This window comes from Corella eumyota, chromosome 4 (genome assembly GCF_963082875.1).
Source record: "Corella eumyota chromosome 4, kaCorEumy4.1, whole genome shotgun sequence".
Taxonomy (NCBI): Eukaryota; Metazoa; Chordata; class Ascidiacea; order Phlebobranchia; family Corellidae; genus Corella; species Corella eumyota.
The window spans coordinates 5,231,237-5,246,517 of NC_137493.1; the positions used below are offsets into that span (position 1 = coordinate 5,231,237).

The 15,281-nt window shown below is 27.0% G+C and overlaps 3 protein-coding genes across 3 annotated transcripts; 1 reads left to right on the plus strand and 2 right to left on the minus strand.

Annotated features, from left to right (window-relative positions):
* Positions 1-5,974: 5,974 nt before the first annotated feature.
* LOC145751477 (dual specificity mitogen-activated protein kinase kinase 1-like) lies at positions 5,975-7,739 on the minus strand. The gene is made up of 2 exons (XM_082567640.1): positions 6,798-7,739; positions 5,975-6,599 (listed from the first exon to the last, which is right to left on the minus strand). Exons 1-2 carry the CDS (start codon positions 7,695-7,697, stop codon positions 6,384-6,386), a joined length of 1,116 nt encoding a protein of 371 aa, XP_082423766.1. The 5' UTR covers positions 7,698-7,739; the 3' UTR covers positions 5,975-6,383.
* A 1,865-nt stretch (positions 7,740-9,604) lies between these two features.
* Positions 9,605-10,305, plus strand: LOC145751478 (uncharacterized). The gene has a single exon (XM_082567641.1). The coding sequence runs from the start codon at positions 9,629-9,631 to the stop codon at positions 10,181-10,183; it is 555 nt and encodes a 184-aa protein (XP_082423767.1). The 5' UTR covers positions 9,605-9,628; the 3' UTR covers positions 10,184-10,305.
* A 1,296-nt stretch (positions 10,306-11,601) lies between these two features.
* Positions 11,602-12,593, minus strand: LOC145749983 (methyltransferase-like protein 27). The gene is made up of 2 exons (XM_082565884.1): positions 12,045-12,593; positions 11,602-11,625 (listed from the first exon to the last, which is right to left on the minus strand). The coding sequence occupies exons 1-2, from the start codon at positions 12,591-12,593 to the stop codon at positions 11,602-11,604; spliced, it is 573 nt and encodes a 190-aa protein (XP_082422010.1).
* Between the last annotated feature and the right edge of the window lie 2,688 nt (positions 12,594-15,281).

The window sequence follows — 15,281 nt, forward strand, 5'->3', positions numbered from 1 at the left end:
ATATTTAATTAGGCGCGCATTGGCCTAACTAACATTCAAGATAAAACATTTTGCAAAAATTTTGAGTAGAACAAAAGTTTGAGATAATTTTTATTTTGGGTTTAATTAGGTCACGTGATATTTTTGGCCAATGATATTGCATACAAATTTTTTAAAAAAAAAGTAAAAAATTTTAAATCGAAAAATAATTGTTGTGTTAGAACCGCACAGGTCCGATTACCGTGTTTACAAAATATTTTTCAAAAATATTAATATTCCTAAAAGTTATGAAACTTTTATGAATAAATCTTAAAACCTAAAATTTCTTAAAACCTAAAATTTTAAAGAAATCTTAAAACCTAAAATTTTGTATTTTATTATTCGAACTTTAATTTTTAATGAACAAACCAGCATTTAAATATAAAAAACAAACAAGGATTATTTTGTAATTTATTTTCGAATTATAAATATTTTAAGATAAAACCGACCAAAATTTAAAAACCTAATAACAATCTTTAAATTTTAATAAACAAACACCTATTAATTAGTAATTAGTGACAAAAATTAAATTCGTTTTTTAGCTACTAATATCGTGATATACAATTGACAAAAAAAAAAAAAAAAAAAATTAATAACAACCTTGAATTTTAATAAACAAACACCTATTATTAAGTAATTAGTGATAAAAATTAAAATTTTAATTTATTTTTGAGTTAGTAATATCATAATATACAATTGACCAAGATTTAAAAAATTAATAACAACCTTTAAATTTTAATAAACAAACACCTATTAATTAGTAATTAGTGATAATTAAATGTCGTAAATAGGAGATTTGCGATTCGTTTAGATAATAACAAACATACTAAAAATTTAGAATTTTTAGTTTTAAAGAACAAAAGTGATCGTCTTTCAAAATTCTGACTAGAAAGAATAAAAACAACTAGATTTATTTGATAAATAAAATATGGTTCGAAATCATTAGATCATTTTTAAAATTAATCTCTATTAATAAATAAAGTTATGCATAAACATTACATAATTATAAAATTTAACTGAATTAATAAATTAAATATTACGTATTCAAATTTTAGACTAAACATGTATTAAATTATTTTAGAACAACAATATTTGAAATGTTTTAAAATATTAATCTTTAATTTTTTAATTAATTAACAAGAAATTAAATATACTTAACAAACAAAAACTAATTCTTTAACCAAGTTTTAATGTGTTGATATCACAATATACATTAGACAAAGTTTTAAATCCCTAAAATTGATTTTTGATATTTAATAAATAAACAAGCATTTAGATATAATAAACAAGCAAAATTTGTATTTTAATTACTAATATTATGAAATACATTATATTAAAATTTAAATGCCTAATATCAAATTTTAATTTTTAATAAACAAACAAGAATTTAAATATAATAAACAAACAAAAATTAAATTTTTAATCCATTTTCGAGTTATTAATATTATGATATATAACTGACCAAAATTAGAAAACCTAATAACGATCTCTAAATTCTAATAAACAAACACCTATTAATTACTAATTAATAATATTTAAATTATCAAAATAGGAGGATTGAAACACAATATGATAATAAACAACATACTAAAATTTTAAAAATTTATGTACACAAAATCAAAAGTTATTCGATTTCAAAATTCGGATTAGTAAGAATAAAAATAAATATACGGGCAATAACAATATGTTTCGAAATCTAAGATTTCGAACCATATTAATAATAACTAGATTTATTTGATAAATAAAATATGGTTCGAAATCATTTGATTATTTTTAAAATTAATCTCTATTAGTAAATAAAGTTATGCATAAACATTACTATATTAAGATTATTAACTAAATAAATAAATCAAATAATACGTATTTAATTGTTGTTAGACTAAAAACGTATTAAATTATTAAACTAAGAAAATTTTAGAACAAAATTATTTTAAAAGTTTTAAAATATCAATCTTTAACTTTTCAATCAACAAACAAGTAATTAAATATACTTAACAAACAAAAATTAATTTTTTTTACCCAGTTTTAAGTTGTTGATATCTAAATATACATTAGACCAAGTTTTAAATGCCTAGAATTGATTTTTGATTTTTAATAAATAAACAAGCATTTAAATAAAATAAACAACCAAAAATTATTTTTTAAATAAGTATTTTATTACAAATATTATAAAATACATTATATTAAATTTTAAATACCTAATATTAAACTTTTATTTTTAATAAACAAACAAGAATTTAAATATAATAAACAAACAAAAAATAAATTTTTAATCCATTTTCGAGTTATTAATATTATGATATATAACTGACCAAAATTTGAAAACTTAATAACGATCTCTAAATTTTAATAAACAAACACCTATTAATTACTAATTAATAGTATTTAATTTATCAAATTAGGAGGATTGAAACACGATATGATAATAAACAACATACTAAAATTTTATAAATTTATATACACAAAAACAAAAGTTATTCGATTTCAAAATTCGGATTAGTAAGAATAAAAATAAAAACTAGATTTATTTGATAAATAAAATATGGTTCGAAATTATTTGATTATGTTTAGCATAAATTTTTATAAATAAAAAAAATATGCATACACCTTAACTAAGAATATTACATATCTTTGATTTTTAATAAACAAACAAGCATTTAAATATATTATACAAATAAAATTTATTTTTCAACCCAGTTTTATGTTGTTAATATCAGGATATACATTATACTAAATTTTAAATTCCAAAAATTAATTTTTGATTTTTAATAAATAAACAAGCATTTAAATAAAATAAACAACCAAAAATTATTTTTTAAACATGTATTTTAATTACAAATATTATAAAATACATTATATTAAATTTTAAATGCCTAATATCAAACTTTTATTTTTAATAAACAAACAAGAATTTAAATATAATAAACAAACAAAAATTAAATTTTTAATCCATTTTCGAGTAATTAATATTATGATATATAACTGACCAAAATTTGAAAACTTAATAACGATCTCTAAATTTTAATAAATAAACACCTATTATTTACTAATTAATAATACTTAAATTATCAAAATAAGAGGATTGAAACACAATATGATAATAAACAACATACTAAAATTTTAAAAATTTATATACACAAAATCAAAAGTTATTCGATTTCAAAATTCGGATTAGTAAGAATAAAAATAATAATAAATATACGGACAATAACAATATGTTTCGAAATCTAAGATTTCGAACCATAATAAATACACTGACAATAACAATATGTTTCGAAATCTAAGATTTCGAACCATAATTATGCCCAAATACCTTACTAAATTTAACCAATAAAGTAACATTATGTCAAAATAGAAATATTAAATTGATTTTAATACTGGTACCAAGATTATTTATTACTTTGGTAATTGACAAAATAGAAACCAGTTTAAAAGCTGATACTACTATACAAGTACATGTAATAATAAGCACAAAAAGTGTTTTTTTCCAGTGGAAAATAATTAGGTAAAAATATATTGAGAAAAATTAATGGACCCAGGTTTGACAATTAATATAAAAGGAGTTATCTGTGTAAAAGAGGACCACTTCCACATGAGGATTAAGATGGTAATTTTAACTATTTGGAATTTATTAAGGACAATAAATCAATTAAAGGATTTAAATTTTGTTTATTTTTATTAAATACATTTAAAATTTTTTGAATGGAAGCTAAAGTCACTGAGTCGTACACGCTCTATATTTTTTCGGTTATCCTCGATATTCCATATTTATGACCTTCTGCAATAAAAACATAAACTTTGAAGTTAATTTAGTAAAAAAGTTTATTATTATTATATATTGAATAAGTAAATACTTTTAAATTTCTGTATGAATGATTTTAAAACATTCTAAAGTTTTTGCGATATTTGGTGACGTCACAAATGTAGCGATTCGCTCTCAAAAACCCATGAGCTAGGGCTTAAGCTCGATTAGGGTTAGAACAACCAAGGTTAGCGATTCCAACAAAATTTTCCAACAAAAAAATCAAATACACAAAAAAATAAAAATGTTCTATCTTGAATGTGAGTTAGGCCAATGCGCGTCTAATAAAATATAAAATTTTAGGTTGTTGGACTAGTGCAGTTCTAACAAAACAATTATTTTTCGATTTAAAATTTTTTATTTTTCAAAAAAATTTCTACGCAATATCATTGGCCAAAAATATCACGTGACCTAATTAAACCGGAATAAAAATTTTGCTCATAATTTTGTTTTACTGAAAATTTTTGAAAAATGTTTTATGTGGTCCAGCCTTCAACTTGAATAAAAAAAGAGCAATAGGTAAATGGTTGAATCTAAAACTAATTATTATTTATTTTATAAAAACAGAATATTTTATTAAACAATAATAACAGAATATTTTATTGTGTGAATTTTTAAAATTAACTAATAATAAAATTTATTAAATAATTTTAAAAATAATGTTTATTTTTTAATATATGTACATACCATGTTTCATTTACTAAAAAAAACATAACTATGTCACTACACAAGTGAATTAAATTAATTACATAATAGTAAAAAATAGAAAATGCTCTATTTAATGTTCATAATTGTTTATTTTATTAAACTTAGTCAAACATAAACTAATTTGTAAAAAAAGGATTTTTTTTTGATATTTTACACTTTGTTAGATAAATTTTCTTTTTCCAAATCTACTTCGATTCTTCTGTGTTATTATCTCGTTTTAAGCTAAAACAAAAATATTTTTCTTAATAAAGTAAAATTTTAAAATATGTTAAAATGCGTTAAAAAATAAACTGTTGTAGTGCATTCGTCAAAAATAATTCACAAAACTGCTATTGCATAAAATAAACCTGCATAAACATTTAAACCAATAGCCTAGATATAAACTTATAAAAAAATTAAAACCCAAGTTTAATTATTTAATACTTACAAGATTACTTTAAAATTAAAAAGGGAATTTTAGGTACACACTTATAAAAAGAAACAAGTTTTTGGTTTTTCATTTTTTATTGGATTGGTGGTACCAAAAATGGATTTTTTGTTGAGAATTAACTAAATCTAAAATTAAATAATCACCAATCTTTTAAATATAAATAATTCATTTATTCTGTGAATAAAATAATAATCAAAAAATATCCACTAATCATAAATTATTAAAACTTCATAGATTTCAAATTACGTAATAAATTTGTAAACACATTTTAATATTAAAATTTAAATAACCAAACACTAGATATATCAAACAAGCAAAAAATATATCAATATTACTAACTAAGACAATCAAAAATTCACAATCATAAAAATATGACTTAACTATAGAACTGCAATACAGACAGTCAATAAACACAACTTAAGTATAGCAAGATAACATATTTTTATGTACTTATAAAACATGTTTGAAATTTAAACACATGTTTAAAAGTTATGTGAAATTTTCCAACGCTAAATAATATTTTTAAAACAACATCATATTTAATAAAACATATTTAAACTTATTCCCCAGATCACAAAATAGACAAAGTTTATTATTTTTTTAAATATTTTTAATATTACACAACAAAACAGTGGTTTTAATTTTTATTTAAACAGAAATTTAAAAAAAAAAAAAATAATTAATGATTAACAAAATACAAACCAAACTATCTCGTATTTCTTAGGTTTGTATAAAAACCAAATGATAATAGAGTACCAAAATTCGTATTCACATAAAATAATGCATTTTTTTACTATATTATATCACAAAATATTTTTCCATTTATTTTATTTATTTAATCAAATCTTTCCTAAGTCTTCACAGAACATAAAGCACTATTTAAAAAAGAAAAAATTAATATTTCAATAGTTATGCTAAACAAATACATAATAATATTAGTTACAAAGATGTAATGGTATCATTATTTGCATATTGTCTATACTTTAAATATGTATTACCAAAAAAAGAGTCATATTTAAAACCAAAAGTGAACAAAAGTGATTTTATTATATATATTTCTTAATTATTTTCAAAAATATAATCTTGTTTTTATTACGAAAAAAATAATAAGGTTTTACGTTAAGAGTTCTTTAAGTCAATTGCGCCAAAATATAATTTGGTACATTATATTTACTTAAGCAACACTCTAGAAACTGTTTAGTATTTTGGATAAAAAATTTGTAACAAATATTTATATAAAATATTTTTATCGGTACTTAAATACAAAAGCCTATTAACAAAAGAGTTGGATAACTAGAAAAAATACATGAACTACAGCACATAATAATTGTTCAAAGGAACTATAATTTGAATTTTATAAAAAAAATACATGATTGTCTTTTCCAAAAAAATAACAAGCTAGTCGGAAAATTTAAAAAGTTTTTTTTACTGTGGTATGGCATTTAATGGTGGTGCTGTCAGATTCATGGTCTTGCAAATCCATTCTGCAAACTCACTTTGTGTCATGGTAGAATTAACTATGAAAGCCAGATCCATCAGAGCATATAAATCCACTCTTTCTTTGGGGTTTTTCTGTAGGCAACTCCCAACAAAATCCACAAAATCATCAGTGAATATGCCAGCTGGCAGTTTAGGCGGAGGCTAAAATTATAAATTAATGTTTTTAACTTAAAATGACGTACTTTATTATTGTATTAAGAAGGAGTTGAATTTGCCCTTTTAAAATGGGAACCACAAATTCCAAAATTTACATCGTGTTTTATAGTGTATTATATGGTTTATTCAGGGTTTTTATAATTTATGTCACTAACTTAATTTAAAAAAACCAAGGAAAATCACCTCATTAACGATGTAATCCAAGAGTTCAAAAATAGCCATAGGTCTCGGCCCTGGGTCACTAGTACCCTTATCATCACTTCCATCTGTATTAAACAATTGAGCAACTTGTTTGGCACTTAAAGGTGGAATTGGGTAGCGTCCTATTGCCATTTCTATCAAGGACAACCCTAAAGACCAAATATCAGACAACACCGTGTATTTTGACCCTTGTAAGCGCTCGGGTGCCATATATGAACGTGTGCCCACAAAAGAATTAGCCATAGAGTCAATAAGCTGTCCACTGACACCGAAATCGCAAAGTTTGATTTCTCCGCGAGAGTTAACTAAGATGTTGGATGGCTTAACATCTCTGTGAATAATCTTATGTTTCTCTCGTAGATACTGTAAGCCAAGAATTACGGCCTTGCTAACAATTCCGAGGACATTTTCTGGTATTTTTCTGGCCTTCTTTAAAACTAAATCAAGGGACCCAGCATCCATGCTTTCCATACAAATGCTTATATCCCCGTCGTTGTAAAAAGCACCGTAAAAACCAACAATATAAGGACTGCTGCAGTCATGCAAGACTTTTAGTTCTCTCATTATTTGGTTCTGTATAGCAGGCTTAACTTCTAGGTGTATTAATTTTCTTGCCATCACAAATCCTGAAGCCTTGTGTTTTACTAAATGCACAACACCACCATTACCAGCACCAAGCTCGGCCTTTTTTGTAAAATCGACATTATGGGCGTTTTCCATCAGGCCCACTTTTTGTTTCTGCTGAATGAAGTCGTTTAATCGCTTTTTCTGAGCGGTATCGATTTCCAGATCATCCATCTTGTTGGAGAGATCTTCTGCTCCTTCAATTGGAGTTCCTAGTCCAAGATCAATGTTCAACATCTTAGGTCTGTGTTTTGGCATCTTGTTGTTTCTAATTAGAGTTCACAATTAAAAAAAATTACCAGATCTAAAAAAAAAATTAAAATAAAATTGTGGGAATGCATTTAAATGCATAGTATTTTAAAACAAATTTAGTTATAAATTATGTTATTATAGGTTTATATTATGCAATTAAAAATTTTTATTTTGAAAATTTTCCTGCTTTAACCTTATGTCATTTTTGTAACTGTTTGATGCAATTCAGCATTTAAATGTTATCCACTACAAACTGTTTTGAATTTTTACATTTTTTGGGTAAAAGTAAACAATCAACAACTGTTCGGTTATAATGTAAGTTAAACGTAAGGCAGTTATTAGTGTTATGAGTCAGTGTGGTCATTTTAAACAACATTTTTTTCATGTTTTAGTCAACATTATTACATAATATTTTTTGATTGCAATCAAAACTTTACACAAATAATTTTTTTACTTAATTAGCATAAGGGTCAGGGACTGCGAGTATAGTAAAGGGTTTTTAAATAAACTCACTTTCCCTGGCAAACCATTTCTCATAAAAAAAGCATACAACATTGAACCGTCAGCGTGGTGTAGTGGTAAGAACACTTGCTACACCACACATGAGGTCGTGGGTTTAATCCCCACTGATCTCATGCTGTAGCGCCCTTGAGTAAGGCGCTATAAATGGTAAAAACTCCTGCTGAGCCAGCACTTAATCAGCAGCATAATTACCGGGCAATTATAGTCTCTATAATATCCCAAACTGCCACAGGCAACTCGAGACTGGGTCGGAGTAACTTATGTTACTCTATGTTTAAGTCGCGCATTCGACTTTCCCACATCGAGGATAAAAATATATATACAAAAAAAAAAAAAAAAACATAAAACAAATATGGGTTGCAACTAAATAATAACAGAATTTTAAATTATCAGACAACCTAAACAAAATTTTTAACTTAATTTCTATAAGAACGGTTTGGATGAATTTTATAGTTATAAGGGTATGGTTTATAATTATCAAACTTACACTGAACCTCTCTGATTCTATACAACAGATATGTCTTAATTGTTGTAGGTCAGTAGGTAGGTTCCTCTTTAAATGCTATTTACACTATGGTTAACTTATATACAGTATAGCCTTTTTTAAAGCTTCATTTTTATTTAAAACTAAGCAAACAGTAAGCCAATTAACAGATTTATCTGTTAATTGTATGTTTTATACCAATTACATTTTGGAAATAACAACAGACAGACAGAACAGGTTTCGAAAAAAACCGAACTAAATTTTATTAGTCTTCCGGTGTATGGCAATTAATTGAAACATACTTTTATAAACCATTCTATCGTAATGCAGACTAAATTAAAATTCGCACCAACACTGTATTTCGTTTTTTTTAAACTATTTTATAAAGTTTTTTTGACAAATAGTACACGAGCAAAGATTTAACCTAATTTGGGACAAGTTAAATAAAGATTATGACAACAGTATGGTTACTTTACCACGTCTATTGTATTTTATCCTAAGAATTCCAAAATAAAAAGATAAAAGCAGAAAAAAAAAACAGTTTTCTAATTTTTAAATCAAATTAGACTTGTATTACAAATATAAATAAAAGATTAACGTAGCTTGGGTCTATAATACCTAAAACGTAATTGTGGTTCAAAACCACTTACGCAAAAAAATCCCATCGTGATTTTGCAAGCAACCTCGCTGCAAGTTTTTTTGTTACATTTTTGTGCAGAAATTTAACCTGTTTAACAGTACAGCGAAATAAAACATTAGACGCAAAAACACTTGAAATCCATTGTTAACTTTGATCAACAAAGGGCTAAATTTTTCAGGCTCGCCTATTTTTAGTAAAAAAAGAGGAAAAAAACGAATAAAGCTAAAAGGTAACTGCAGAAAATTTCATTTAGGCATGAGCAAATAATTAGGGCATAAACAAGTCAAAAACATGGCAAAACTGCTTGTTTTGTTATTTCTCGTATGTTTGATTGTTAAACAGGGGATATCAACGTCTAAAAAAGTCGAACTAAGTTGCAGCTCAGGGTTTTTTGTTACCGTTGACGGACTATTCGTATCGACAAAAGGACAGGCTGGACATTCTGGTTTTCCAGGGTTACCGGGAAGAAAAGGCGAGAAAGGAGATCCGGGAACTATCAGTTATCATAACCAAAATCTTAAAGGGGATATGGGCGATGAAGGGCGAAATGGTTTTCCTGGGTTGAACGGTGCAAAAGGCGAAAAGGGAGAACCAGTGACGGTCAATGTGCCTAATGCTGACAGTATTCAAGTTATTAAAGGCGACAAAGGTAGTAAAGGTGACCCGGGGTTGTTTGGATTGATGGGAATACCAGGTGAAAAGGGAAATATAGGATTTCCAGGGCTAAAGGGTGACACAGGAATGTCTGAAAGCGTCGCAAATAACGTACTTGCAACAAAACTCAAAACCCTTCAAAGAGAACTGCGTCGACTGAAAAATAAAGTGGAACGTCTTGAGCAACAATAAAACTGCAATCATTAAACTTTAATTATAATTAACCACAAAGTTTGTTGTGTGAAAAAATCCTCATGAATTAATAATAATAGTGTTATAATAAATATGTAGTCGTTTGTTTTAATAAAAACAATGTAAATAAGAAAATTGACTCATTCGTTAAGTTGATACTACACAAAGATTAAACCATCTTTTATTCATTTAATGTTTTAGCCGCTAAGGGTAAAACTACTTTTTTATAACAGTATAAGATAATAATTTTAACACAATACAGTTACATAATAAAGCGCTAAGATATATTGCAATTGGCAGTGATTTGGCACTAAATTTTGCTAATGTTATTAATTTATAACAAACCTTAAAAACAGATCATTTAATTTCTTTATATAAAGTGACAGTATGAGTATGTGGGTGAAATGGATATAAAAATGGTCGAACTTTAGTGTTTTCATCTATATATTGCATAAACAATGTTTTTTAAAGTATCACAGGAACGTAAATATTGGCACTTAAACGCCGTGGTAGGCACAGCGCAAGTGTAATTAGCTCCTGATTCTTGAGCGAGCAAATGAATATCCGACAATAAGGAATGGCAAAAACCTTTACCGGGCCATGATGGATGGGTAGCTGCTGAGCCGAGGTACATACCCAATTTTGAACCCACTTTTTTGTATACTTCTTGCATCATGTACTCTCTAAACGTATTTATTATTCTAACCGCCTGCTCCTGGTGTCTATCATAGGTCGGAGGACCTTGAATTTTGTAAGAAAAGGCAAAGCTTAAAAGCTTTCCATTCGACTTGTCAAAGACTCCGAGACTCGTATTTTCCTCAATGATTTTACGTTTCTGTGATAAAAACCCTCGTCGTATTGCATTACTGTTATCTTGATAATTTCCAACCGACATCAATCGTAAAATTGGCAACCCTGGAAAATAAACTAAGTCGGCCAACTTTACAATTTGACCCCAATCTTTTTCGTAAGATAGTACTCTTGTAATTAAACCCATACTTGTTGCCAAAACTTTTTTTTAATTCACCAAAGCTTCTTTGTGATATTATTTACTTACTTTAAAATAATACTTTTAATACATTACAACAAAAACCTAGACTAAAGCAACATGTTGTTTCCTATATATATCGGAAGGAAATTAGGACAAAATATCAAATGACATATTTTAAAGAAATTTTGTCTTATTTAAATACTCATCAAAAATAAACAAAAAAATGTATATAAGCCTTCACTAGTTAAAACATATACATCTTTATTTTAGAAAAAGCAAGAATATAATACAAAGAAACTGCGCTGTTGAACTGTGTTGTGGACAACACTTATGCACAGGCTATGCTTTGTACAAAGTTTTACGCAAAGTCTAAACTTAACTTTCATTTTGTCTAAGTACGCAGTTTTCAATGTACGCACCCTTATTTTCACAGCCATCTAATTTCCTTATTCTACATTAAATACAACATAAAAAACGGTTTAAACATTAACAGCTACATTGTACTAGTTAACAGTAAGATAAACAATTTAAGCGCCGTACAAGTAAAATTAAAATGCTGATTTTTGCTAGTCCGTTGAAGATCTCGTTGAAAGCAATTATAAAGCCCTTTTAAACAAACAACTGTATAGGCTATAGGTTTACAATATAAACAAATGTCACTATGTGTTATTACGCCTTTGGGTGATATTTATTTTCTTTGTCGGCTTACAATTTTTGCAAACAAAAAACAAATCCCTGATGTGGTTTCATGCATTCTTCATTTGAATTAAAACAAACACGATAGTAATCAATTGGCGTTTTTGATAAACATTCGATCAATTGTTGTTGTTGTAATTTTTTTATGATGTCTTCCATTTGTTTAAAATTAACTTCGTCTGTATTAACTCGCATCGCAATAACTAAAAAGCCTTTTGGTTTAACATATGATACAAGGTCAATTACAACATCAGGAGCTATATGTGATTTTCCGAACGCTCCAGATGCAGTGATAGCATCGTAGAAACAGGGTTTTGTATCAATTGGATCTGAACGAGTTACAATTTTGTACATTAGTTTTGAGTAGATGTTCTTTTTTTCGGCAAGGTCCAACATACTTTTGCTTCCGTCGACACCGTCGACAACCCCTTTAAAATTGGCTTTAAACAGATGTTCACCAATTAACCCTGTTCCACAACCAATGTCCAGTACCTTAAGATCACTTGTATCAGAGTTATATTTCTCCAATGAAGTTTGAACCAACATGTTGGGTGCCATATACTCAATATATTTTAGGCTTATATCGTAAGTTGCAGACAAATCATCGTATTCGGCCAAGTTTCCCTCAACGGATTTTTTGGTGTTAACCTCGAATAGCCGCTTGTTGGAAAATAAATGAGACCAAGCTTCTCTAGCAGAATTTAGCTCTTTTTTGGCATCCATTTTGTAAGATAAGTTAACTTTAATAAATTTTACAACCCTTTGGTAAATTACTATCGTTTTGTAAAAATAAACTGTTAGTTAAAATTGGGCGTGCGCTTTATTGCAATCTACTTTCTTTACCGTTTAAATAATATTTTACTGTAGTCTTGGTTAATGCTTAGCAGTCTCGGTTGCTATAAGTCGTTTTAATTTAAAAAGGGATTGCCGAATTCGTGTTAAAATAATAATTGTATGCACACACAATTTCCTGGAAATTGCAAATACATAATTATTCAGTTTCTTATTTACATTCTGTAACAAGATAACCCATAAACGTTGTTATTGAACGTAATGAGTGCTTTAACATATACAAAAAATTTTTAATAACGTTTAATTTAGTATTTCTAGACCAAAGCATTTTTCATATGTTCCAAAATTATTTTCTTTTTAAGTTTAACATAACCACATGAACTTTGATCAGAAGCTAGTTTTAAGCCTGATGTTAAAGTCTATTAAGTTGTGGTTACCTCGCTATGCATTAATAAACAACAAGATTTGCTATCATGGTAAAATTAAATTGGCGTTGTATATGTAACATTACATAAAAGTAAAGATTGGTCAAGTATGAATTATAAAAAAAAACGCAAATAAAACGATAAATACTAGCGCTACAAAATACTTCGAAGTACATAAAGAATTTACTCATATTCTGAAGTTTTGTTGGCAACTGTGTAAAATGTTTAGCCATTTTTACAAAAAAAATTTTACGTGGGTTGTTACTACACTACTTTTTACTTGTGTTTGTGTAGCCTAAACGTATGATCGTTATTAGTTGTTGTATATTGTGTGGGTTAATCAATAACATTCTTTGCGGTTGTAAATTTTGTTTTTGTTTTATTGTTTAAAAAAATCAGTTCGGTAAAAAAAATATTTTTTAAATATAAAAAGCAAATATAAAAGATTGTGTTGTGATTAGGAAGAATGTGTAGGACTTAATTTCATTTTGGTTTTGATTTAAATGAAGACATAGTAAGGTATTTGCCATATTGTTATTACTCTTAAGTCTTATCTATTGAGTCCCACTTCATCAACTTTATGAGAATATCGTACGTGATTGGCTGTCGTAACACAAAAAAAACAATATATGCTTTTACGTAACAATGGCGATTTTTATCGCATAAATCCAACAATATGTTCAGGTATTTTTTCCCCTTTTTATACACGGCAACAGGGGGAATGCAGGAGCATTTCAAAGATTTTGCAAATCTCCCTGTTGCTCATAACCTGGCTCTCCTAGAATCTCAAAGAGAGATTAAAGATTGAGTTTTAAGAATACTAACAGCCAATCACGTACGCTGTTTACACCTAGTGCCTAGTCTTTACACCTTATCATTATCACGTGACTTGTTGCTTTAACTGTTTAATTGTATTGTATTAGTGAGTAATCGTGATACAATTTGTGGACGGTTCACGTAAATCTTACGCAATAAAATACTACAAATATTAATACGGCTTTTGATACAAAAGACGATGAGGCAAAATCGTTACACTATGTAAGGGATTTGCTTTTTGCAAAATTATAAGCAAAATTAGGTGTTACAAATTTTGCTACTGGAACTAAACAAAATTTAAAAGCAAAATTTATTTGTGATAAGTAAGCTATTGCCAGGAATCACAGTTTGTTTACATGAGAATTTATAATAATATTTTTATAATTAACAAGTAAGTGATAAACTCGTTAAAATTTTGAGAACATAGGCATTCAAAACATGAGAATAATTATTAATTAATTAGTTCATTAAAAAAAAAAACAATCAGCGCTGCAATGTCGCCGCAAGAATTGCTCAAGACTGAAACGCGGGAACGTGGTTTGTGACGTCACAGGGCGCTTGTAAAGTTATTTTTTCGCTTTGCAGTCCTGCTGTGCGCACGTGTTTTGGAACCTTGTTCTTAGATGTCTCGTTTTTGGTAAGTTTGTTTTGGTTTTACTGTCTTTTCTTGATTAAAAAACAATAATATTGTTACTTATCACATGAACTGGTATATATTAAGGTTTAATTGTTTCTAATAATATATTATGACGTGAGAAGGATAAACATCTATTTCGGTGGGCGGAATAACATTTTATTCCAATTTAAGACCATTTCTGATAATTTACAACAATATCATGTCACCAATTATATTTCAAGTGTTTTAATGAGTTTTTAAGATATCTTTTTTACCATAGCGCAATGCCAACACCCCTTTTACTAGATTTTTCGACATTCCTTAACACATTTACCAATTTAAATGATTAAAATAGTAAAATATTACGCTAATACGATGATAAGTTTAAGATAGACTGTTAATTAACGCTGAGCATAGATTAATACGCTGGTTAATATTAAAATTTGCTGAAACGGATTTCTAGAATATTATAAGAATATTATAAAATGGCGCGTAAAAATGTTATCTGCGAATTTTTTGCGCGAATTTGGAAATCTTTTTATTTAAAACTTTAGTTATTAATTTACAAACCAAATAAATTAAAAAAGGACGGTTTTTAGAGCTTAATAAATTATTGTTAAATTTAATTTTGTAGTTAAATTAGGGTAATTATTGTTAAAACTTGCTAAAGTAAGAAAATAATGACGTTCTAAAAAGCGTGTAAAACTAAAGAGTTTTAAATTGTGTTGCAATTGCTGTCTGGTATTAACCCTTCTAATATTT

Bases quoted from the DNA above. Each gene is read 5' to 3' on its own strand.
- LOC145751478 (XM_082567641.1), top strand. From the start codon at position 9,629: ATGGCAAAACTGCTTGTTTTGTTATTTCTCGTATGTTTGATTGTTAAA.
- LOC145749983 (XM_082565884.1), bottom strand. From the start codon at position 12,593: ATGGATGCCAAAAAAGAGCTAAATTCTGCTAGAGAAGCTTGGTCTCAT. The intron at 11,626-12,044 runs GTTAATTTTAAA...TATTTAATGTAG, and splicing joins TGCGAGTTAATACAGACGAA to AATAAGGAAATTAGATGGCT.
- LOC145751477 (XM_082567640.1), bottom strand. From the start codon at position 7,697: ATGCCAAAACACAGACCTAAGATGTTGAACATTGATCTTGGACTAGGA. The intron at 6,600-6,797 runs GTGATTTTCCTT...TTATAATTTTAG, and splicing joins TGGATTACATCGTTAATGAG to CCTCCGCCTAAACTGCCAGC.